Source organism: Canis lupus, chromosome 5 (assembly GCF_003254725.2).
Source record: "Canis lupus dingo isolate Sandy chromosome 5, ASM325472v2, whole genome shotgun sequence".
NCBI classification, from domain to species: domain Eukaryota; kingdom Metazoa; phylum Chordata; class Mammalia; order Carnivora; family Canidae; genus Canis; species Canis lupus.
In genome coordinates, this window is record NC_064247.1 from 24900613 (window position 1) to 24927038 (window position 26426).

Below are 26426 nucleotides of genomic sequence, written 5' to 3' on the forward strand. Positions count from 1 at the left end.
GCCCGACATGGGATTCGATCCCGGGTCTCCAGGATCGCTCCCTGAGCCAAAGGCAGGCGCCAAACCACTGCACCACCCCCGGATCCCTGATTCCACACAAATCTTAAGGTGATTTGTTCCAACTCTCTGAGGAAAGTCCATGGCATATTGATAGGGATTGCATTGAACATGTAAATTGCCCTGGGTAGTATAGACATTTTCACAATATTAATTCTTCCAATCTATAAGCATGGAATATTTTTCCATCTCTTTGTATCTTCCTCAATTTCTTCCAGAAATGTTCTGTAGTTTTTAGGGTATAGATCCTTTACCTCTTTGGTTAGGTTTATTCCTAGCTATCTTACGCTTTGGGGTGCAATTGTAAATGGGATTGATTCCTTAATTTCTCCTTTTTTTTAAGATTTTATTTATTTGTTCATGAGAGACACAGAGAGAGAGGGAGAGAGGCAGAGACACAGGCAGAGGGAGAAGCAGGCTCCATGCAGGGAGCCCAACGAGGGACTCGATCCTAGATGTCCAGGATCAGGCCCGGGGCTGAAGGTGGCACTAAACCGTGGAGCCACCTGGGCTGCCCAATTTCTCCAACTTCAGTCTCATTGTTAGTGTATAGAAATGCCACTGATTTCTGGGCATTGATTTTATATCCTGTCACATTGCTGAATTGCTCTTTGAGTTACTTCCAAATTTCTTCTTGTGATTGTGTTCAAGTTTCAAAGTATTATGGTCTGAAAATAGGCAGGGGGCAATCCCAGTCTTTTGGTATCGGTTGAGACCTGATTTGTGACCCACTGTGTGGTCTATTCTGGAGAAAGTTCCATGTGCACTTGAGAAGAATGTGTATTCAGTTGCATTCGGATGCAAAGTTCTGTATATATCTGTGAAATCCACCTGGTCCAGTGTATCATTTAAAACTCTTGTTTCTTTGGAGATGTTGTGCTTAGAAAATTTGTCATTTGCAGAAAGTGCCCTGATGAAGAAGTCTCCTACTGTTAGTGTATTGTTATCTAAATATCTCTTTCTTTAGTTAATTATTGATTGATATACTTGGCAGCTCCCACATTAGGGGCATAAATATTCATGATTGTTAGGTCTTCTTGTTGGATAGACCCTTCAAGGATGATATAGTGTCCCTCTTCATCTCTTGCTACAGTCTTTAGGATAAACTTTAATTTATCTGATATGAGGATTGCTACCCCAGCTTTCTTTTGAGGACCATTTGAATGGTAAATGGTTCTCCAACCTTTTATATTCAGGCTGTAGGTGTCCTTAGGTCTAAAATGAGTCACTTGTAAACAGCAAATAGATGAGTCTTGCTTTTTTATCCAGTCTGAAACCCTGTGTCTTTTGATGGGATCATTTAGCCCATTCATGTTCAGAGTTACTATTGAAAGATATGAATTTAGTATCATTGTAATACCCCTTTAGTTGCTGTTTTTGTGGACTATTTGCCTGGGCCTCCTCTTTCTTTTACAGGGTCCTCCTTAATATTTCTTGCAGAGCTGGTTTGGTGGTCACATATTCTTGCAGTTTCTGCCTATTCTGGAAGCTCTTTATCTCTCCTTCTATTCTGAATGAGAGCCTTGCTGGATAGAGTATTCTTGGCTGCATGTTCTTCTCATTTAGGACCCTGAATATATCCTGCCAGCCCTTTCTGGTCTGCCAGCTCTCTGTGGAGAGGTCTGCTGTTAATCTAATATTTCTTCCCATATAAGTTAGGGATCTCTTGTTTCTTGCTGCTTTAAGGGTTTTCTCTTTATCTTTGGAATTTTCAAGTTTCACTATTAAATATCGAGGTGTTGAATGGTTTTTATTTATTTGGCAGGGGTTACCTCTCTATCTCCTAGACCTGAATGCCTGTTTCCCTCCCCAAGTTAGGGAAGTTCTCAGCTATGATTTGTTTAAATATGTTTTCTGGCCCTCTGTTCCTCTTGGCGCCCTCTGGAACCCCAATTATATGTAGTTTTTTTTCTTCTGACTCTGTCATTTATTTCCCTCAACCTATCTTCGTGGTCTTTTAATTGTTTTTCTCTTTTTTCCTCAGCTTCCTTCCTTGCCATCAACTTGTCTTCTATGTCACTCACCGTTTCTTCTACCTCATTAACCCTTGTCATTAGAACCTCCAGTTTGGATTGCATCTCATTTAACTGATTTTTAATTTCGGCCTGATTAGTACTTAATTCTGTAATCATGAAGTCTCTTGAATCCTTTATGCTTTTTTCCAGAGTCACCAGTAGCTTTATAATTGTGCTTCTGAATTGGCTTTCTGACATTGATATGTAATCCAAATTCTCTAACTCTGTGGCAGAGAGTAGTGTTTCTGATTCTTTCTTTTGTGGTGAGTTTTTTCTAGTCATTTTGCTCAGTGCAGAGTGGCTATATGAGTGGGCTGTGTCAAGAATATCAACCATGACCTAAGTAAATTTCACCCTATATGGTTCTACAAATTGAAAAGAAAGATCAGAATGAAATAAAAGGACCACTAAAGTGAAAAACAATTTTAAAACAAAATAGTAAAAAAATAAAAGGCAAAAAATCCCAAAGAAGAAGAGAAAGAAAAAAAAAGAGAGAAGAAAAAAAAGGAGGGGAACTGGGAGATGGTGGTGGTGATGAAGTTGTAGTGGAGGGAGAATATAGTCTACCTGAGGGGTTCTAGAGGGTGATCCTCTGTTTTCTGAGTATATTAAGTTCTGTATGTTAGAAGATGCTCAGTCCCAAATTTATATAAACCAGAAATACTTGTAGAAGACCCTAACATTGACCACCAAAACATAAATGAGATAAAAGAGGGGGGCAGAATGGGAATGAGGAATCTCACAGACTGAACCAGCACAGTATACCACTTGGTTGTGGGTGCATGCTGGTCATGTTTTAGAAGGTTTTTACTTCCACCATTGTAGAACAAAATGAGGCAGAGAAAAGAGAAAACACAAAACCAAAAAACCATATTTTGTATATTTCCCAAAACTAAGTTGAGTATGTTTGAAGGGATTCTAGAAGTGGAAAATATATCTAGGACCTGTAATTGTAGAAATATAAGACTCAAAAAGGAAGAATCTTAAAAATAAAGAGGTGGTAAAATATTGTAGTTAAGGTGGGAAAAGAGAAAAAAATGGATATTTACAGTCTGATATAAAAACAAGTTGTACTGGAAAAAGGAAGGAAAAAAATAAGAGGGGTACCCTCTAGTTCTATATATTATAAATCCCTCGACTTCCCCTGGAGCTTTCCAACGCTGCTTGGTCAAGAACTTGCTCTTCCCCTGTGCTTCCAGCTGGTCTTCAGGGAGAGGGGCCTGCTGTACTGATTCTCATGTGTGTGCACCTAGGGGAGCTGCCCTGCCTCCTGCCAGGTGCCGGACTCAGTGGGAGCTGTTGACCCGGTGAGGCCTCTGTCCCCTGGCAGCCCCGCCCCTCCCAGGCACAAGGTGACACAAGGAGGAACAACACCACTGGCAGCGGCCAGCTCTCCAGCTCTGGAGTCAGCTTCCACAGTAACTACTGTAGTCTCCCAGTCCGCACTGGTTTGGATGCCCCTGGGCGGTGGGGGTGCACTGATTTGCACAGCTTGGGGGCACCCGGCAGTGGAAGAGTCCTTGCTGTCCTGTGCCCTCCCATGTCTGCCTGTCCCAGGGGGAGTGCAGGATCCTGGGCTGTGTCTCCTTGGCGCCCTGGATCCAGGGCCTGTGCTGCTGGAATCGCACTCCCGGGGTACGGCTCCTGAAGGCAGCAGGGTGCAGACCCCTCAGTCTGGAGCCCTCGACTGGCCGACTGGCTTCTCCCCAAGGCCCCGCTGGGCTGCGCTCTAGCCCTTTACCAAGTTTGGCCCACAGTCTGTGCCACTCTCTCTCCCCGGATGCAATTCCTGTATTAGTGACTCCCAGAAACTGGAGGCTTCACTGCCCCTCCTGCGATTCTGCTCGATTTCCCTGCTAAGCACCTTTCAGTCTGGGAAGAATCTGGTGTGGATTTTTTGAAGTTCCTGCTTCTCCGGGGCTGGGCTTTCCTGTCCCGGGGGCTTTCACCGCCTGGCCTTAGCCTGGCTCTTCGCGGGGTCCCTCTCCCACTTGTTTCTTTTTTATTTATTTTTTTCCACCTTCCTACCTCGTTAGAAGCAAAAGCCCTTCTCTCTGTAGCATTCCAGCTGTTCTCTCTTTAAATCTCAGGTCGAATTCATAGGTTTTCAGGATGGTTTGAAAGTAATATAGGTAAGTTGGTGGGGCCAGGTGAGTTGAGGACCCCTACTCCTCTGCCATCTTGCCCCTACCTCTCGATCCAGTGGTTTCAAGTACTTCTAGAATTTTGAGAATATTCACAGTTTCTTTTTTTAAGCTTAAGCATTTTTACTATTGATGCACTTAAGAGTAATGGTATTTTAGCAAATATAAAATGAAAAATTACTTTTCATAGGCCTCTGTTATAAACATATTTTAATCTATTTTGGGTAATGGTACAGATTCTCCTAAACATCATTTCAATCATATTATTTTCTTTCTTTTTCTCTTTCTTTTTTCTAAAATTTTTATTTATTTGAGAGAGTATAAACATTAGGAGCATAAGCATTAGGGCAGAGGGAGAGGGAGAAACAGACTCCCCACTGAGTAGGGATTCCCAACTTGGGGCTAATCCTCAGGACCCCAGGATCTTGACCTGAGCCAGCCAGAGGCAGACATTAACTGACTGAGCAACCCAGATGCCCCCAATAACATTATTTTTTTGTTCAAAGCATATTATGCAGTTAAATATTAAGAATAGTTTATCTCTATAATATTGAACTGCAGTCAATATTTGGTTTTAAGCCTTTCTCTTGTATCAAAATTCTTTACAATAATTTTAGGAGAGAAAAACCATCAGTGTTATTGTTAAAGGCTTCCATTGATACCCATTGGCTCTATTGTGATTATGTGTGTGTGTAGGGAAGGGGTAGAGTAAGGAGGGAGGGGCTACAGGTAGAGACAGGAATAGAAAGAGACTGGCCAAATAATGATATACCAACCATGGAGGTATTAATTAATATCTCTGGGGAGATGGGAGAAGAGATGAAGAAGCATATTTAATACACTTAAAAATATGTATAGACCACAGGTAATACCCCTTGATGAAAAAAAACCACTTTGATCTCTGCTGAAAACAAAGTACTAGAAAGCAGTACTGGGGGATAGGGATTGAAGGTTGATTTGGGGCACCCGGCTGGCTCAGTCTGTGGAACATGTGACTCTTCATCTTAGGCTTGTGAATTCGAGCCCTAAGTTAGGGGTAAAGTTAATTTTAAGAAAAAAAGAAAGTTGGGATCCTTAGGTGGCTCAGCGGTTTAGCGCCTGCCTTCAGCCCAGGGCGTGATCCTGGAGTCCCGGGATCGAGTCCCACATCGGGCTCCCTGCATGGAGCCTGCTTCTCCCTCTGCCTGTGTCTCTGCCTCTCTGTCTCTGTCTCTTGTGAATAAATAAATAAAATCTTAAAAAAAAAAAAAGAAAGAAAAAAGGTTGATAAACTCCGCCCTGTAATGTTAATTCCAAACTCTTAATTTGATCTAGTTCAGATTTACTATTCTAGCCACCATGCCTTAAATAAAAAATGGCAGCCTGGCAGCACATGAGTCAAACATAGCAGGCAGGCATGTTCTGTTTTGGCTGGGCCAGTGGTGGTCTATGTGGTAGCATTTAAAAAAATTGCCTGGATGTAAAAATCAGCTTCCACCTAAAAATCTGAATCTTCAGCTTCTTTTGAAAATGGGACATCTTGGGCAGGCTGGGTGGCTCAGCGGTTTAGCGCCACCTTCCGCCCAGGGCCTGATCCTGGAGACCCTGGATTGAGTCCCATGTCAGGCTCCCTGCATGGAGCCTGCTTTCTCTCTCTCTCTCTCATGAAAAAATAAGTAAAGTCTTTAAAAACAAAGAAAATGGGAAATCTGACAACATTGGGACGTTGGATCCCTTGGCCCTGGTCCTGGGGACAGTCTGGGGCCTTATAGAGATGAAGCCTGTGTTCTCAAGTTCTCTGCACATCCCACCACGCCTGGGCTGAGCATCAGCTATCAGGTATTACTGTGCTCACACTATCGTGTTTTGCGAGGACACAGTCACTTGAACGTGAACTAGAGCTTGTCTGTGTTAGAAGTAGGAAATGGGAAGCTAGAATAAGTGGAAAAGTGAAGAAAAGTGGAAGAGAACACTCTGTTTTGAAATAAACTGTTTGTATATATTTAACAGCGAACAATGTATTTCTAGACCAACCCACCTGTTTCACTCCTTGAGGTTATCTGACTGGCTTGGCAGATGTTTATTTATATATTTATTTGACTCTCCTTTTAAATCAGTTTTGGAGCATTTTCTTTCTGCTGGGCCCTGTTCTCAGTTTCACACAATTAGCTCACTTAACTCATACAAGTCACAGTGGAAAGTTTGTTCCATGGTTTTGTCCCCATTTTAAAGGAAACGAGCATAAAGAGATTATGTAACTTGAACAAAGTCACAAAACCATTAAGTAGCAGAGCCAAGATGAGAAGCCAGGCAGTCTGGCCTCAGGATCTGTGCCCTTAACCATGTTGTTACAGCTGGACCTGATTGCTCCCTCTAAATTCATGCTGTGACCTCTGGCCTTTACTCTCTCGCGCCAGCCCTTGGCAGTAAATTTCCTTTTCTTTTGTCTTTGATGTAGAGCTCAGCTCTGCCTTTATAATATGTAAAACTTTTTCTGGGTGCATTAGCCTGAAATAATTTCTCCCTCAAATTCCTAAAGATTGTATTATCTTAGAAGATAGAGATGTATCTTCTATTGAACTATTATTTAAACCTAAAAAATGTTTATCTTTTTATTTAATACTTTTTCAACTAGATTATAATTTGAGTAGGGAAGAAAGAAAAGATGTTCAGGAATGTCTTAAGAATTCATTATTTTAAAGATATGGATTACCTATTCCTAAAAGTCTGGCTTAACTGCTTTTGGCACTCCAAGCAAACTTCCCAATGAGCAGGGAGCCCGACTTAGGGCTTGATCCCACGACCCTGAGATTATGACCTGAGCTGAAATCAAGAGTCAGATGCTTACTAGACCAAGCCACCCAGGAGCCCCAAGGTAGAGCATGGATTTAAATGTCAAAGTGAAACTTTTAAATTGTCTAGAAGAAAATACAAGAGATTATTTCTGCAGCCTAGGGGTAGGCAAAGTTTTTTAAAGAAAGATTTTAGAACACAGTATAAAAGAAAAAAAAAAGATTAATTATGTCAGAATTAAAAACTTAACTCATCAAGAAATATCATTAAAAAAAAAATGAAAAGACATGCCACACTCGGGGAGAAAATATCCAGAATACATATATCTAACAAAGGTTTGGCCTTAAGATTTAAACAGATCCTTCACCAAAAAAAGTATCAATGAATGGCTAATAAGCAGGTGGAAAGGTATATAGCATCATTAGTCATCAGAGAAATGCAAATTAAAACCACAATTTCAGGGGCGCCTGGGTGGCTCAGTTGGTAAAGTATCCACCTCTTGGTTTTGGCTCAGGTCATGATCTCATGGGTCTTGAGATGGATCCCTGCTTGGGCTGCTGGCTCAGTCCATTTGAAGATTCTCTCCCTCTGCCCCACCTCCTAGTCACCCATGTGTGATTATTATCAAATCAATCAATAAATCTTTAAAAAAAAACAAACCACAGTTTCATACCACTTGCTACTCACTAAAATAACTATAATTAAAAACTCAGGTAATTCCAAGTATTGATGAGTATGTCAAGCAGCAACTGTTCCATATTATATGTTGTTTTCTGATGTTGATGTCCTTGACCCTCAACTAGATTTCACTTACTAAGAAAGTGTCATCCCAAGTTTGCTTGGGGTGCCAAAAGCAGTTAGGTCAGGTTTTTAGGAATAGGTAATCCATATCTTAAAAATAATGAATTCTTAAAACATTCTTGAACATCTTTTCTTTCCTCCCTACTCAATCTAAGAAAGATGTATTCAAAGCTATAATGATAATTATGTGTTTGTCTATTTGTCCTATTTTTGTGTTCACTTTTTGCTTTATGCATTTTGAGGCTGTGTTATTATTAGTTAGATGCATACAGATATACACAGTTTTTATATATTCCTGGATTGACTCTGTTGTTATGAAATGTCCCTTTTTGGGCACCTAGGTGGCTCAATTGGTTAAGCATTGGACTCTTGATCTCAGCCCAGGTCTGGATCTCAGGGTCATGAGTTCAAGCCCCATGTTGGGCTCCATGCTGGTTGTGGAGCCTGCATATAAAAAAAAAACGAGAAATATCCCTTTTCATCTCTAGTGATATTTATTCCTTTGAAGTCTACTTTGATTAGGATGGTTATACCACTTTTCTTTGGTTTTGCTTGGATCATGCAAAATACTTGTCTTCTGTAACATCTTTTTTTTCTATCTTGATTTTCAACCATTCTATGTCCTTATTTTAAGGTGAGTGTCTCTTGTAATCAGCATGTAATTGGACTTTATTTCTTTAGTCCATTGTGACATTCTTTGTTCTTTAATTAGATGTTGTAGTCTTTTTACATTTGACATAATTATTGATTGGATTTGAGTTTATCGTTTACTTATTTCCTCTTTGCTCCATGTGTTCCTTGTTTTTTTTTTTTTTTTTTTCTCTTTCTCAGATATAGTTTTAATTAACAATTTGTGGGCACCTGGCTGGCTCAGTCAGTCAGAGGAGCGTGCAGCTCTTAGACTTGGGCCCTACATTTGGGTGTAGAAATTACTTAAAATCTAAAAAAATAAAATATTTGTTATTTTATTTATATCTCTTGAAAAAATTTTAAGTGTACAGTCTTTTTGTTTTAAAGATTTTATTTATTCATGAGAGAGAGAGAGAGAGGGAAAATGAGAGAGACAGAGACATAGGCAGAGGGAGAAGCAGGCTCCCTGTGGGGAGCCTAGTGTGAGACTCTATCTCAGGACCCTGGGATCACAACCTGACCCAAAGGCAGATGCTCAACCACTGAGCCACCCAGGTACCCCATGTGTACAATCTTTTAATATGATTACCCTGAGGATAACTTCTTAAAAAATAGAGACTTCTATTTCCTTGTTTTTTCTATAGTGCTTAACAATTTGGGGGAATCAAATAGATATTTTCCATAAATTCTTCTAAATTTGCTTTTTTCTTTAATATTTTTAAAAGGACCTGAAATATTTTTATGAATACAGTGTTAAATAAATTATTTTGACTGTTGTTTTTAGAATCACACCCAGAAAATTTGATACTGTTCAAGCATCCAAGGGTCTCCAAAGTGGAATTATCACCAGTGATGTTGGAGACCTAACTTTAAGCAAGAGGGGAATGAGGACATCATTTACATTTAGGAAAGTGAGGCAAACGCCTTGTAATTGTAGTAAGTATATAATTTTGATTCTGAAGTAAAATGGAGTACATTTAGTGTAAAAACCTTTTTAAGTCCCATCAGACCCAAGGGGAGCTTTGTCTTAACATCTCTAACGGGATTTCTCATGTTCCATATAATATTGTACTCGATATAGATTTTTCTTATCCACCCCCATGGAGTTTGTTCCTTGAAGGCAGCGACTGCATTTTATTGATTTTTATTTTTCCTAAATACAGTACTTGGGCATAGTTGGATGCCAAATAAACTTTTTTTTTTTTAAATTGAAGTCACAGTTAAGGGTGCTAAATAATATTGTAGGACGTTAAAATATCACTTGTACAAAAATAGGTTTTATTGGAAACAGCTTGTCAAGTCTCTAAATTACTTCCCTTAACCCAACGAGGAAGTTAGAGATGACAGGTTGTTTCATGGTAAGTAGGTAACTCTAGGGCAGTAAACAGTGGTTTGTGTTTTGGTCAATTTGGAAATCTAGGAGGGAATAAGAGAAGTGCTGAAAAACGTGTCGAGAGGATGTTATTTTGAATTGTCTATACAAGTATATCATGACTTGTATTTCATGGTCTCATTATATAAAAATCCCTTTCATTTTGTAAATAGTATCTGTTAGAAAACTTGAAATTGCTATATTTGATATCTTGATGTTAGTGAAGCTTAAAACAGATTTTTGTTTCTTTTGCTAAAAGTGTCATTAAGGCCCTGAAATATCAAATTTTTTATTAAAAATTTATTTAGTATTTGCTGAGTGTCTAACTGACAGTAGTTTTACAAGATACTGAAAAATAAAGCTTGAGGAACTGGAAGTCTAATTGGAGAGACACTGCAAATTTTCTTATGCAAAAGTTTCTTTATTGCAAATGTTAATTATAAAGGTAAGGCATGTTATAGAAGCTCTGAATGTGTATTCAGTTTATAGATGTTTTTCATCTTCAAGGACATCTTTTTGGATACTTTTGATCAAAATTTGAATTTTTTAGGAAAAGGGTTTCTCCTCCCTTTAGATTACTTAGATATTTATAATTGCCAAGAGAATAAAATTTTACCAGGACTGGTTTAGGATCATTGTAGAGTGTGTGGTACTGTAATTCTAATGTGATCAAGATTACGTAACCAGTCCGTTTTCACCTGCACATTTTAGAGCTGTCGGGCTTTATACCCCCTTTTTAAATGTCTGCGTGAAATGTTTAGAGCTGCACTACAAATGGTAGCAGAAACCAGCTCTCTCCCACCCCCTTCTCCAGAGTTAGGAAGAATTCCTGAAGTCATGGACACTGCTGCCCACATCTGAGCTGCCACATGATTTCTAACTATGCCTGTGTCCTGACTGCGGCTTCTCTGGGAGCAGCGCTCCTTCCTTCTGCATGTCCTGCAATAAAAACGTGTATCGTAGACTTCAGCTGAAGATAAAGGGAAATTATAGCATAGCAGAGGACGGGCAAAGATTTAAAATGAGTGTTAGACATGATTGCTGGGAACAAGAAATGACTTCAGAATTGATTTAATTAGGGTAACAGTGTACTCTCAGTTTCCTTTGTTATGTCCTTGACTTGATGGTGTTCTCCTTAGGGTGTACAGATTCTGTCGAAGGAGGCGATCGATGCCTGTAGTCCCTGAGATTGTGGGCTGTGCAATCTGCACTGGCTCTGAGGCTTACCTTGTTTGTCACTGCAGGACCATAATGTCCTGAGCTTCAGTGTTGTCTTCATCTGTAAAATGGATGCAATAGTGTGTCTCATGGTGTTATTGTGAGAATTGAGACTATCCGTCTCAAACTGCCTCAAGTGTTTTCATTAAATGCTCGTGATCATTACCAAATGACACTTTGCTCCTGGGGCTTGTTTTTCCAATAGTCCTAGGGCCCCAGAACTTCTGTTTCTTTGCTCACCAAGAGAAAAACTCTAAATTGTGTTAATTCAGCTAAATTCCTTCTGGTTAGGCCAGACCCATCGAGATGCCTCCCTAAACAAAAGGACCCTTAATCTCACTATGAAAAATCCACCTGCGTGATAAGGCAAAATTGCAGTCATGTCTTATTGCACATGGTTTCCCCTTCTTGTTACTTAGACCCCTCACACGTGTAATTGGACTTGTTAGGTAAGAGCTATTTTTAAACTGATAGATCAGAGCCTGCATATCCCTAGCTACCAAATTTGCATTGATTTGCTTGTTCTTTTAAGAAGACGTGATACTTTATGAATCACTTGGATAAAAATGAAAGATTTATATTCCCTTATTTTTTTATAGGTTACCCTTTGGTCTGTGACAGCCAGATGAAGGAGACCCCTCCATCATTTCCCGAGAGTGCCAGGGAAGCCTCACAGCTGGAGCAAGACTATGTCCATCGAGTTTACGAAGAGATTGCTGAGCACTTCAGCAGCACGAGACATACTCCATGGCCACGCGTTGTGGAGTTCTTGAAAAGTTTGCCATGTGGTTCATTAGTAGCCGATGTTGGGTGTGGAAACGGAAAGTATCTTGGTGTCAATAAGGAGTTATATATGGCAAGTCATTGTTTCTGGCTCTCTTTTTGCTTAATTTGTTACATTGTTATCACCTGCCTCCTGACATAATGCTGTCTTTTAGGTCATTGCTGAAAAGTTATAACCAACAGATGGAAAATTAACGAACACTCCTATTCCTTTTTTTATTCTCCTGAGAATTTGTGGTCATGTGTGCCATTATTTGTAGTGTGTGTGTGTCTGTGTGTGTGTGTGTTTTCCCCTCCCTTTAGATTTTGCTTCCTAAGATTATCAGTAAGACTATCTTATGTTTATAAAGCTCTTAACAGTCCAGAAGGGATATTTCTAGAAGCCACTGTCTTTACTTAGATCCTCCTAAGTATGAGAAAGTTAGAGTGTTGTGCCCAAGATTGTGAATCCGAGAAACCACCAAGGAGCTGACACCAATGCAAACCCACAAGGGTTTATTTACAAGCTCGAGCTTGGGTCCAAGTATGGTCACAGCGGAGCAGGGACTTGGACCCTGAAGCTAAGATGCGTAGCAGCTTTATAGGAGCCAGTGGCCAATGGGATTGTAACACACATAGAAAGTTGCACAGTCATAGTGACCATTTGAACTGGCCTGTCACTCTGGTCAGAATTGGCGGGCACAAGGCAGGGTTACATTTTTATGAGCCGATTTCGGGTAAGGGTGTGCTCAGTGGCTTGACTAGGGTGGGGGAGCACCTTAAGCAATAAGCAGGTCATGTGGGGGTCATACAGGAGGTGGTGGGTGCAGCACAAAATGGAGTTAGTCCTGTTCTGCTTGTCCAGGGATAGGGGATTTTTGTTAAATTTCCTGGGTCCCACAAAAGCTGATGTTTTTATCTGTTAGAAATGAAGCCACTGAGACTCACGGAGTACAATACTTCCCTGCTGTCATATAATTAGGGGACTTACTGGAACTTGAACCCATGCTTCTGATGCCACATATGGTGTTCTTTTAGAAGGAAGAAATAAAGGTTACTATTTTGAGGTGTCTTACTGTGGAGGACACTAAGGCTTAAAATAGCTTAAACCCTGAGACCTAGGTTACAGCATGAGGCCCCGGATTTGAACCTACTTTTTTCTCCTGCCAAATTTCTCTTTCCAGTAGCTATGATTTCCTTGCCTAAGGTCCACTTTTTTCCTGCTATGCAGGGAAGTGTAACATTCTCCCTGCACTAGGGCATTATTGTAGGTAGCCATGTCCTGGCTGCTTTGGGAGGACTAAAGCTTCCCTTTTTCAAGATTCGGGGCAGGAGGAGCTGAGTAAGGAGCATAGCCGGGAGAGTAAGAGCAGCCCACGCTCACGGGCTCCTGGGGTGCATCCCACTGCGCATCCTCTGCATCTCGATCTCGTCCTCAATAATCTGTACCTCCATGAAGAAAGTCACTCTTGCACCTGAGGGAGGGCAGTTTGTACATTGAGACAGATAAAAGCACAGCTTTTCATTCAAGATAAGACCTTAGTATCCACCTATTATCATCATGTTTACAATTAAATTTTAGTTTATAAAGAATAAGGTCTAATGAGTTAGGTTTGTTAATGTGGAAGAAGTGAGTTTTGATGGGCCACTTAAAAATCAAATTGACATCCTCTGATATTTTCATCTTAAGGTATTATCCAAAATGTTTCCCAGTGAGCTCTGCTTTTGGACTTCCCTGATGATAACCCACAGCTTTGTCGAGTCAGGCAGCACTCAGGACAGTGAAGTGAGGCTGAGGTCAACGACACTGACGTAGTCTTATGGATTGCATCATCCTGTTACGAAGGAAAAAAATGATTTCTTGGTAAACTGAGCAAAAAAAATCGGAATCTGCTCAAGGAGGAATATGTTTAATAGAATTAGAAAATCACAAGTATAGTCCCTTCCCATAATTTATATTCACTTTATGGTTGGGAGTCCATGTGTACTGCTTCCTCTCTGCTCTTCATAGAGCCTACTGCAGTGTCTAGCCTCTTGGGAAGGCTCAGTAAGTGTTGGTTCAGTGGAGGAATGAAAACTCCTTGTCTGCTTGGAATTACGGTTTTCATTATACCAGAAACGGAATTACATGTGATAAACGGGAAGCCTGCCTTTTGAAGTTGCTGAAGCTCCAGTCTATATATTGGAGTGTATTTTGAGCAGCTGACTTTGAGACTGAAAATATGTGCATTTTTTGATACTCATGAGGGAATGTGACCTGAGACATTCATTCGAGTTATTCATATGTAGGATTGTCTCAGAATTTTAAAAACTATGATTATCATTATTACCCGCTTCCTTAACAAAATATATTTTTAAAATACTAGCTTAGGCTCTCAGAGAGAGTTTTATCAGCTGCTTTTCACTTTTTTAGATGTCCTCCTCATTTCTGTCATCAACACTGGCTGCTGTCTTTATTTTCAGGGGTAAATTTTATAAGCAAAGACTTTATGCCTTCAAGAGACTGCTACCTTTATAATAGTACCAACAGTAGATGACATAGTATGGACCTCAGCATGGCTCACTCACTAAGTGATTATTCTGTACGTTGGTCTCAGACCACATTCACTCTGAATGTGGTTCGTAGATAAGTCATTACTTAATACGTGTTAGGGACTTTCTTGGTTGCTGTAAATAGTTGGGATTACAGGTATAATAATAATGCCAGGAATCTATTTATAGTGATAAGAATTGGAGATAATGTTTTTATAAGACTCTTTTGTACATTTCTGTTTGTTTTGTTTTGGTTTTTGACTGTTGACTATCCCAGTAAAGGAGAGAACAGAAAGACCCTAAGAATATCCGGTACCTGCTGTGTGCTAAGTGCTGTGTTCTGTTTTCTCATGTAGTGTGTGGGATTGGTATTCCTGTCTCCATTTTACAAATGGGAGAACGGATGCTCGGTCACATTACAACAGGCCCAAGGTTATCTGATGTCAGGACAAGTACTAGAACCTCCTCTCCAGCTGCAGAGTCCATATAGTCTGGCGTTCTGTTGAGAGAGACTTCACGGCCAGCTCTGGTGACAGACAACAGCTGCTGTTGTCTTAGATGTGGCAGAAATCATGTCTCATTTGTTCACTTACTTGGCACATGATGGAAACTCATTGATGGTTTGTTGAATGGTGAGGAGCAAACCTGTGAGTTCACCTTCTATTTCTCACATGAAAAGTGAAATAGACACAGTGCTGTGTTCTGTAACCTTGAAGGAAATGGGACAGACTCACAATGGGTGGGCCCTAGCTCAGAATGACATACCTTGAGGATACATAGGTTTCTCTTGAGGATACATAGGTTTCTCTTGAGGATACATAGGTTTCTCTTTGTATCTAGATTCCAGGATGAGAGATTTTGTCCACCCTTTGTTCCAAATGGTAATAATAACATTTGCATAGTCCTTTGTGGTTAGGAAGTATTTAATATGCATCATTTTGTTTGGTTCTCCTATCAACCCTGAGATGTAGGCATTTTTATAATGAGGAAACAGAAGCTAAGTGCCTTTCCTAGGTTGTTCAGCTGGTTATTGCTGAGGCCAGACTTTAGCTCAAGACTTTAGGGGGCTGTTTTCACTGCACGTGACTGGCTTTGTCTGCCTGTTCCCCTGCGCTCTGAACTCCTTACTGCCAGTCTGATTTCCCTACAGTTGTTTGTTTTCTTAGCAGTTTTTAAAATGTTTTGTTTTTTAAGTAATAAAAATAGTTGCAATGCGGAAAATGGACAAACGGAAAGGTGTTTGCCTATAGTCTTAATACCCTAATAAAGCAGCTTTATATCATCACAAGTATGCATGCAACTTGATGATTCCGTATCACTTCATATTTCCACTATGATGTGTACCCTTACATAGTTACTGGACCTTATAACACTCTGCGAGGTTCCTTGTGTTCAGTGTGGAGTTAGTATACATAACACAGTAATGAGCACCTACTCTGAGAAACTTGTGAGTTTTTGGAGTGAGAAAGGAAGGAAGGAAGCATGTGGGTTTTTGGAGTTAGAAAGCCTGGGTGTAAGTCTGTCCCACCACTTACGTCTGCTAACTTGGGGCAGATTACTTACATGTGGTGAGACAAGTCTTCTGCGTCTGCCGTTTGTTAACAGATAACTCAAGAGTGTGTGTCAGGGTTGAGGTTATTAATACAAAGAATCTGCTGTCATACCTGGTGGCTGCTCCAGTAAAAGGCAATTTTTTTTTTTAGCCCATTTAGCTTTTTTTCATATTTTGGATAGTTTTTTGGGGGATGAATTTTTAGAAGAACAATTATTGGGTCAAAAGTTGTAAATATTTCTGGGGCACCTGGGTGGCTCAGTTGGTTCAGTGTCTGACTCTTGATCTTAGCTCAGGTTGTGAGTTCAAGCCCCATGTTGGGCTCTGCACCGAGCATGAAGCCTACTTAAAAAACAAAAAGAGTCATGAACATTTTTATCTTCCTTAAAAAGCAGTGTGCAAAATTGCTTTTGAAAATCAGTGGGGCCCGTTTGTACTGTCACCAGCACTTTGAGAGCGAGTTTTATTACCGCCATCACCAAAGCGCATTTTGGTTTTAAAGTATTTTTGATACTTTACTAGGAGAAAAATGAAACCTTGTTTTGCATTTTGCACCTTTGATTACTAGAGTGAAAGTTTTTTCATTTTTAGCAGTCCTTCTGGAATTGCATGTTTCGTGTTTTGTTGAAGATTCTAAAAATTGTAAAGGAGTGTAAGTATACAGTTGAAGCCTAACCAGTGTGTGTTTTTATGTCCCTGACCTCCATCCAGTGTACAGAATTATGTAGCTTGTCGTGAGTCCTTTAATAAACGTGAGTGCTTCTAAATCTTATTTATCAACAAGCCCTTTTCTCTCATGCTGTTGACACTATGCAGCATGATTAGGAAGAACCTCAGATATTGGGTAGTATCCTTGGTACGGAGGCTGAAGGAAAGTGAAAAATAGGAATGGGGAGAGAGGAAGTGAGTGACCATCTGATTGCAGCTTATGAAAGACTTGGGCAGGGTGAGCACAGGATGAAGGTGCTGAGCCAGGCATGCGTCGTGTCTGCACCAGACCTGCTGCTTTGTGGGTCTCATTGGCGCAGAGAGGCACTCGTACAGGTACCTGTGGTGGCCTGGCAGCCAGAAGGAAGGGATCTCCTCTTGTTTGCTTTGGCTTCTGTGTTCCATGTTCTGCTGTATCTGTGGTTCTCGGGTAATAACTTCCCTTCTTTGTTGAGCACTATGTCCTGGTATTTGTTTTGTAGTTAAGTTGGATTTTTTTTAGACTTTTAGTAAGATTTATAACAATCTGACAAAACTTCTGACTCCATGAAATGAATTTTATTGTAAAAAAAAAAAAAAGTAGCAACCACCGAAATGTAATACACATATTATTTGAGTGGTATTGTCAGGTTAATATTGTGACTGCTGGCTTAGCGGCATAGAATACGGATGAAAATAAAAGTAATGAGCCAGTTATGTATCTTACGTAGGTAAAGATGGCAAGCAATTGGGAATGGTGTCACTGTTATCAATAGGCCCTTCGTACTTTCTCATCTTAAAATATATCAAAGATACATCGCTATACTTTACCTCTAGCTTAGTACCTTTTATTATACTTCAAAAATTAATGCAGCTCTAGGATAGAATATAGAAGCTGCTTAATGCCAGTTAGAAATTGAGCAAATTCTTATTAAGTATGACTAGCATGGCAGTGTGATTTAACTTAATAAGACTTGTTTTGACACGAAGACTCGTATTCTTTATTCTCACATAGACTGAGGGAACCTAATAATCAGTGTTCACTGCATCTAAAATTCAAATGAGTAGATACAGACTTGAGGTGGCTACTTCTGTCTGCTGAAATCTATCACATTTCTTTTTCTCTATTTCATACAGAGTGAGTTAAGAAATATCTGGGGATAATTATTAGTGATTTAACATTTCTTATGCCCCTCCCCCTCCTAGCCCTCCCTCAGTTTACCTGTGCACATTGTACACAATGTGCTCTCTCCCTACCTGCGCACACACATGTGCACATGCATGCATATGGTACTCTCAGGATTAAACACAAAACTGTGTACAAAAATACCAGCAGAGCTAGAGAGGAGACACACCAGGTGGTGTGGAAGGTGTGTGAGGCCTCCCTGCCTGGAGGGGAGGAAGGGGTGCGGCTATTCCCTCAAGGCGATTGCATTTGACTAAACAGTTCAATTAAATAGTGTTCGACAAATTTTGAATTCATCACTTTATTCTTGATATATATAGGTTAGGTATAAATTTAGCAGAACAAGACTCAATAGCTTTAAAAAATGAAATAAATTATTTTACTTTTTTATTGTTTGGGGATTTTATTTTCTGATTGTGTTGTGCCCAAGATCGCGAATCCGAGAAACCACCAAGGAGCCGACACCAATGCAAACACACGAGGGTTTATTTACAAGCTCGAGCCTGGGTCCAAGTATACCAGCGGAGCAGGGACTTGGACCCCGAGACTAAGAGGCGTAGCAGCTTTATAGGGGCCAGTGGCCAATGGGATATGCAGAAAGTTGCATAGTCATGTCAGTCCACATGCAGGTGGCCGATTGAATTACATCTTACCCTATAGTATCCATTTGAGCTGGCCTATTACTTTGGTCAGAATTGGCTTGGCGGGCACAAGGCAGAGTTACATTGTTATGAGCCGATTTCTGATTAGGGTGTGCCCAGCAGCTTGACTAGGGTGGGGCAGCACTTTAAGCAATAAGCAGGTCATGTGGGGGTGATACAGGAGGTGGCAGGTGTAGCACAAAATGGAGTTAGTCCTGCTCTGCTTGTCCAGGGGTAGGGGATTTTTGTTAAATTTCCTGGGTCCCACAATTGTACATAAAATATATTGAAAAGTAAAAAGAAGCAGGCAAATGAGAGGGAAATATCAGAATGAGTGGAAAATATCAGAAAGGGAGACAGAACATGAGAGACTCCTAACTCTGGGAAACGAACTAGGGGTGGTGGAAGGGGAGGTGGTCAGGGGGTGGGGGTGACTGGGTTACGGGCACTGAGGGGGCACTTGATGGGATGAGCACTAGGTGTTATTCTATATGTTGGCAGATTGAACACCAATAAAAAATAAATTTATTAATAAATAAATAAATAAATAAATAAATAAATAAATAAATAAATGCAGGCAAAACCCCAGCTGTCCTCCTGCTATCTGGGCCATCACAGTACAGTTTATGTCATGTCAGGAGACACCTGCAACTCTGCACAAAAATCTGAAGGTCTGTGTTTATGGGATAATTTCCATTTTTATACGCATGATACTACAAAAAGATCTAGATTCTGGTTGGTGATCCACTGGGATGCCAGTTAGGACTTCCTGTTTCCACCTTTGTCATCTTTACTCTAGTCCTTTTGTTTCCATTCAGTAATTTGAGTTCAGTTTGATGCCTGTGAGGACTAGCAACACTGCCCTGTAAGCACGTGATATGACCTTGTGCCAGCTGCAGGAGCAGAAAATCACAACCTTGCACTGTTTCACAATGTGAAATCTAATAACTTATACTAATGAATAAACCCATTCCTTGTAATTTCTCTTGACATTTAAACAGGATATTATGCAATTCTTTCTTTTTCTTTATTACAGATTGGTTGTGATCGGAGCCAGAAGCTAGTGGACATCTGCAGAGAGCGGTGTTTCCAGGCCCTCGTCTGTGACGCGCTGGCAGTGCCCCTGTGCAGCGGGTCCTGTGACGCCTGCATCTCCATTGCTGTGATTCACCATTTTTCAACAGCAGTGAGTATCGCCTCTCTCTCCAAGAACCTATAGCTAAGGTGATGAGAGATGTTTGTGGAAGTGACCGCGGTGGACCTGATTTTAGTTTTTCTTTCCTTCCTTACCATTCTCTTCCTTGTCATCCTGAGGTTTGTTCACTCTGATGAGAAGGCATGTGGCCTGGAGAGGGGCTGCAGGGCAGTGGTGCTCCCGCAGAAGCTCGTGGACTCCACCCTTGGGCTACCCTGAGTCTTCTCATCTTCTCCTGGCTTCCCCGCATGCAGGGTCCCTACATTTCAGCTGTCCGGGCTGTGGGGGCTCAGCAACCTTGGGCTTCCTGCCCACTCCCTTGGCCTCCAAGCTCCTCTGTTTCCCCTCTGCCTTCCTCAGCCCCTTGCTTGCCTCCCTAATGGTTGGGTTCCCTTCTTTCCCATCCTTCCCTTTTTTCAAAATTCAGGTATTTAGCTGGTAGTAGTTTGCTACTCATGCTTCTAATTAGCCACATATGTTTCTAATTTTAAAATAAGTGAATTAAATGTTTCATATTTTTCTTACAAGAAGAAAAAGAATCTAATTTTTCCTGTGTGTCAGTGGTTTCTCCCCTAATCTAAGCAGTAATTTTATAGATTGCCCTGTGCTGGCATCACCTGATGACCTAAAGTGAATTCAGAATGAAATCAAGAAGAAAACCCTCCATGTCTATTTTTTTTTTTAATTTATTTATTCATGATAGTCACACGGAGAGAGAGAGAGAGGCAGAGACACAGGCAGAGGGAGAAGCAGGCTCCAAGCACCGGGAGCCCGATGTGGGATTCGATCCCGAGTCTCCAGGATCATGCCCTGGGCCAAAGGCAGGCGCCAAACCGCTGCGCCACCCAGGGATCCCCCTCCATGTCTATTTTATTAACGCAAATAAAAATGTTCTTTTCCCTGTTTCTTTAATACCTTTTTCCCTTCAATCACAGAACAGAATTTTCTTTTTCTTTTGTGTTTTATATTGCTGTTCATCCTAATTAAAAACAGCCCTCTCGTCAGTTATACTATCCTGTTTCCTCTCCGTATCTCCTCTTGGTTGATAAAGGACAATGTATTTTCTACCAGGAACGTAGAGTGGCGGCTCTCCAAGAACTCGTTCGGCTCCTGAGACCTGGTGGGCGGGCACTTGTTTACGTCTGGGCAATGGAACAAGAATATAATAAGAAGAAATCCAAGTATCTTCGAGAAAATAGAATTAGCCAAGGAAAGGAAGAGGGGACCAGCAGTGATACAGCCATGCCAGAGTTGCTGGTGGAGCAGGTGCCTAATGTAGGTAGTCGAGACTCCGAGTGCTGTGTCTCCTCTGTTACTGACCTCCCGGAGGGAGGGCATAAGGCAAGGACAGTCACTAATGCTAAGCTGCCTGTTCATACAAATAGGACCTCCTTTCCTTCTCAAGACTTGCTGGTTCCCTGGCACCATCAGGGAAACCCTGGAGAAGGCAAGCCTGGGCATCCAGCCGGAGCCCATGACCCAGGCCCTGTGTTTCACCGATACTACCACGTGTTCTGTGAGGGAGAGCTGGAAGCCACCTGCCAGACTCTGAACAGTGTCAGCATCCTGCAGAGCTACTATGATCAGGGCAACTGGTGTGTGATTCTTCAAAAGGTCTGATCATCTCTGTGAACATAGATACAGGGAAGAAATGCTCAGCTTGTTTTTTTAAAGATGAGATTTACTGTCTTTTTCATTAAAGAGAGAACTTGTGGAAAAGTGCCAAAGGAGACCGCCTGAGAGAAATTTGGGAGTAGAGATTAATTAGGATGCATCCAGGCTGCTACTACGCTGACTTCCTTTTGTCCATAAAAGTGGACTTCTCCTAAATGAGGAGGAACGGGGATGGTTTGTAAAAGTCTGTGACTATTTGGGATCCCGGAGTGAGAATACAATATTTTGAAGATAAACTTTTTTGCTATAAATGTTACTAATTGAACTAAATCATGTAGAGTCTTGGTAATGTAATCATATAACATTTTAATAAAGAAAATATTCTTGGTCAGTAGAGAAATGTCTGTGAAGTTTTTTTTTTTAAGATTTTTTTTTATTTATTCATGAGAGACAGAGAGGCAGAGATATAGGCAGAGGGAGGAGAAGCAGGCTCTGTGCAGGGAGCCCGATACAGGACTCGATCCCAGGACTCCAGGATCATGCCCTGAGCCAAAGACAGATGCTTAACCGCTGAGCCACCCAGGCATCCTGTTTGTGAAGTTTTATCTTTGATTGTGAACTCTGTAAAATCACAGATGATAACCATTCTGTGCCCTCACCTCACAGGGCTTGACATATAGTAGGTGCTCAGTAAAATTTTAGTCCATCAGATAATAATTATACCTTAGTAGGAACTTCATCCAACAGATACTCATTGAACCCTTCCTATATATTAGTTACTATTTTAAGCACTGGTTGTGGAGCAGTGAACAGAGGCTCTTGCCCTCTAATTTACATTGTAGAAGGAGGACAAACGATAAGCAAATAAATAGATACTATGTGCTAGGTAGTGATAAATGCCATGGGGAAAATGCAAAATGGAGTGAGAGGTTGTATCTAAACAAAAGATTTATATTTAAGGGGCTGAGATAACCACTAATCCTGAGTAGTTCATTACCAAGAATTCATTGGTCTCCCAAATGCGTTCACTGGGTGCTATAGGCAGCCCCAATATGCTCTTGTACTAACTCCTTTGTTTAAATAGCTAAAGTAAAAATTGTCAGCCAGACCTAATTATGCCCATATAGTCAAAGCCATCGTGTCACCGTTGGGTATTTCTAGTCATTCACAGTTTGTTCTAGTCTGGGTGCGATCAGCAGTTTTTACTTACAAATATGTCACAGTTACTCTGTTAACTTAGGTCAAGTTTCTAGGAGGAACAAAGGTAGAAAGTTAAGCATAGGTCAAATGATCATGTGGAAAGGAAAGTACTTCTGTAAATAACTGCCAGCATGCATTGCCTTTATAGTCATAATGCTTAAGACAACTTTGAGAGAAATTGCTTTCCATGAATGATGATGCCCAGACGATTGTATCTCTTGTTACTGTTTGTGATAAGTTGTTTTCAAGCATCAACATTCCAGAAACCAGAAGTGATCAATAGGTCTTGGGTGAGACAATGGTTATAATTATAATTGTTATAATTGTTCCCTCCAGATGAATTTATAAGGTTTATGATATGGAAAGAAAAAATATGGGGCTAAAAAGCAGTTTTAATCTGATAGAAATTCTAGGACTTCACATCGTAATTTGAAGTTCAGCTCATGCTAATAAATTTTAGTATATGTACTGCCAAAGTGAGCACTCATGCTAATAAATTTTAAACTCTAGATGGAATAGATGATTTTCAAGGAAGATGAAAATACCAAAATTAATGGGAGAACAGGTAGAAAATAGCATAGGAATTCAAAACTTTGGCTCTTGAATCAGATTTAAAGTTGAACTCTTGGTCTCCCCCCCCCCCCTTTTTTTTTTTTTTGTTAAGCTGTGGAACTCTGGACAAATTCCCTGATTTTTTCCATGCTTCAGTTGTTTCAGCTATAAAGTTGGAAGAGTTGTTATGAAATTAGCTTAAATAATACTTACAGAGCTCTTGAGTGCTATAAGAATATAGTAAGCATTTGGGGAAAATGTCTATTACAGTTAACTCCCAAAGAAAGCCCACAGGAGTTTAGGTATTGAATGATGTCAAATCTAATTTAATTGTGTAATAAAAACCTATTTTTTACTGATTTTTTTGGGGGGAATGTTGTTTGTTTGCTTATAAGTTGCAACAGATATATCATAATTTCCCATTATGATTATGAATTTCTCTATTTGTCCTTCTAGGTCTCAATAATAACAAGGCCATCAGTAGTAGAGTGAGTAAATAATGGTCAGTTCGTTGTTACTGCATAAGCGATGAAAGTGAATAAACTCCTTACAAGGTACATTATGAATGGATCTCAGAAACCTAATACTGGATCAGAGAAGCCATTCATGGAGTAATAACTATATGATTCCTGCAGAGTTCAGGTGTGTCTCTTAAGACCACCTTTGCTTCTGTTGCCAATTGTACGTTCAGGGGCTCCCCAGAGCACTCTCAGGTTTGATAATTTGCTAGAAGGGCTCACAGAACTCACGGAAACTGCTTAATGATCATTGTTTATTTCAGCAGAAGGATACAGATTACAGCCAGCCAAGAGAAGTGAAGTGGCACCATTGACCATGGGAGTTACATGCATGGAACTCCCAGTCATCCTCTCCCAGTGAAATTTGGATGGAACTGACCTCTCCCAGAAACAATACATGACAAATACACATGGAGTGTTGCCAACCAGGGAGGCTCACCTGAGGCTCACTGTTCAGATTTTTAATGGAAGGCCTATCTGCATGGACATGGTTAACTACCCATGCTGCTAACCTTTAACCTCCGGCTGCTCTGGAGGTCAGGATGAAAACCACTTGGCCTGAGGCCCCCAGGTAAACAGATGCTTAGCAGGCAGGATATTGCAAGGGCTTAGATAAAATCTCCTCCCAGGAGCCTAAGGAAAAGGTCAGACCCCCTTTTGGATAAGGTTTAACTCTACTATGCAGTTTTCTTGAGGCGAGAGTTTAAAAACAAGCAATAGTATACTTTTACAAGCCTGGATAATAGTGAACTTTTTAATTTAATTTTTTTAAGAGTGAACTTTTGAAAAGAAGGAACAAATGGGCCTTTGGAGTGTTCATAGGGTTCTTTCTCTGGGCACCCTTTACATGGGTGCTTGCTTTGTGTTAATTCACAAACATATTGAGTATGTGATAAGACCTTTTAAATTTTTTTTTGTGATAAGATCTTTTGATTTGTATACCTTTATGTGTAATATAAACTTCAAAATTAAAACAATTTGGGGGCTCCTGGCTGGCTCAGTCAGTTAAGTGTCTGGCTCTTAGTTTTGGGTCAGGTCATGATCTTAGGGTTGTGGGATTGAACACCGGGTTGGACTCTCTGCTCACAGCATGGAATCTGCTTCTCCCTCCCTGTATCCCTCCCTCGTTTACACTCTCCTCTCTGATAACCAAATAACCAAATAACTAAATAAATAAATCTTTTCAAAAAGAATTTAAAACAACTTATAAAAGAAAGTTCTAAATACCCAAATGTTTTCAATATATTATGTCAGCTTCTTTTTTTTTTTTAAAGATTTTATTTATTCATGAGAGACACACAGAGGCAGAGACACAGGCAGAGAAGCAGGCTCCCTGCGGGGAGCTCGATATGGGACTCAATCCCAGGACCCCAGGATCACAACCTGAGCCAAAGGCAGATGCTCAACCACTGAGCCATGCAGATGTCCCTTTATGTCAGCTTCTATAAGGTATAATTTACATATAACATTCACTGATTTTAAGTGTATAGTTTAATGAGTTTTGACTCATCGCAGTGGATAGTCATATAATCATTCACACCATCAAGATAGAGAACATTTCCATCACCCCATGAAGCTCCTTCTGCCCCTTTTCAATTAGTTCTCTCCTTATAGTCAAGATTGATCTGCTTTCTACTGCTGTACTTTTGCCTTTTCTAGAATTTCTGGAATCACACTTGTAGACTTTTATGTCTCTTTTTTTCCCATTCAAGGCAATACTTTTGAGATTCACCTTTGTTCTTTCATATATCAATAGTTTGTTTCTTTTATTGCTAAGTAGTATTCTATCATAAAAATTTATCACAATCTGTTTATCATTTCACCAGATGATAGACATTTGGACTATTTCCAGGTCAGAACTTATAATTTTTTTAAGGCTGCTATGAACATTTAGGAATGCATTTTTGGGGCTCCTGGGTGGTTCAGTTGGTTAAGCGTCTGTCTTCAGCTCAGGTCCTGGGATTGAGTCTTGCATTGGGCTCCCTGCTCAGTGGGGAATCTGCTTCTCCCTTTCCCTTTGCCCATCCCCCTGTTCATGCTCTCTCTCTCCCTCTCTCTCTCAAATAAATAAAATATTTAGGAGTGTGTTTTTGCATCTACATATATTTTCATGTCTCATGAGTAAACACCTCAGAGATGAATACTGAGTCATATGGTAAGCGTATGTTTAACTTTATAAGACGCTAGCAAACTGTCTTCCAGAGTGGCTGTCCCAGTTTGATAGCCCATGAGCAATGTTTGAGAGCTCCAGTTACTCCCCATCCTTGCCAACACCTGTATTATCAGTTGTTTTAATTAGCTCTTCTACTGTGTATGTATGTAATAGTATCTTTCCATATTTTTAATTTGCATTTCCCGAAACACAAGTGATGTGGGGCATTTTTACATTATTTGCTATTTGTATATATTCATGGGTGAAAGTTGGTTCAAATCTATCAATTTTTAAAAATTGAGTTGTCTTCTCTTGAGTAAGTTATATAAGTTATGTGTGTTCTAGATAAAAAGTGCTTTATAATTCACATATTTTACAAATATTTTCTCCCAGTCTGTGGCTTACCTTTTATTTTCTTAGCAATGTCTTTGGAAGAGAGCGCATGTTAAATTTTGATGAAACCCAATTTATCTATTATTTTTTAATATTATAAGGTTGTCCTTTTTGTGTTCTGTTTAAGAAATTTTTGCCCAACTCAAATAACTTAAGATTTTCTCTGACATAGTCATCTAGAAGTTTCATGGCTTTAGTCCTTACATTTAAGTCTATGATCCATTTCAAATTAATTTTTGTATACATGTTAAGGATTGGCTTACTTTTTTTGGATGTCAGTGTCCAGTTCCAACATCATTTCAAAAGACTATTTAATTTTTTTCCAAATGAATTGCTTGACACCTTTTTGGAAAACCAATTGGACATACAGATATGGATATATTTCGGCATAGTTTTTTTTTTTTATCTGTGTATCTGTTTTTATACTAATATT

General features: G+C 40.2%; 1 protein-coding gene across 3 annotated transcripts in view; it reads left to right on the forward strand.

Annotated features, from left to right (window-relative positions):
• The window catches only part of ALKBH8 (alkB homolog 8, tRNA methyltransferase), a 59356-nt gene extending 36066 nt beyond the window's left edge, over positions 1-23290 (forward strand). For 2 of the 3 annotated variants that reach the window (XM_049110023.1, XM_049110024.1), the window contains exons 9-12: positions 9204-9355; positions 11609-11865; positions 19406-19555; positions 20636-23290. In XM_049110023.1, coding sequence (XP_048965980.1) covers positions 9204-9355; positions 11609-11865; positions 19406-19555; positions 20636-21184 — 1108 coding nt within the window. In that variant the 3' untranslated portion in view covers positions 21185-23290. The remainder of the gene's footprint in view (positions 1-9203; positions 9356-11608; positions 11866-19405; positions 19556-20635) is intronic. The other variant, XM_049110025.1, reaches the window with a different exon arrangement.
• The last annotated feature ends 3136 nt before the right edge of the window (positions 23291-26426 follow it).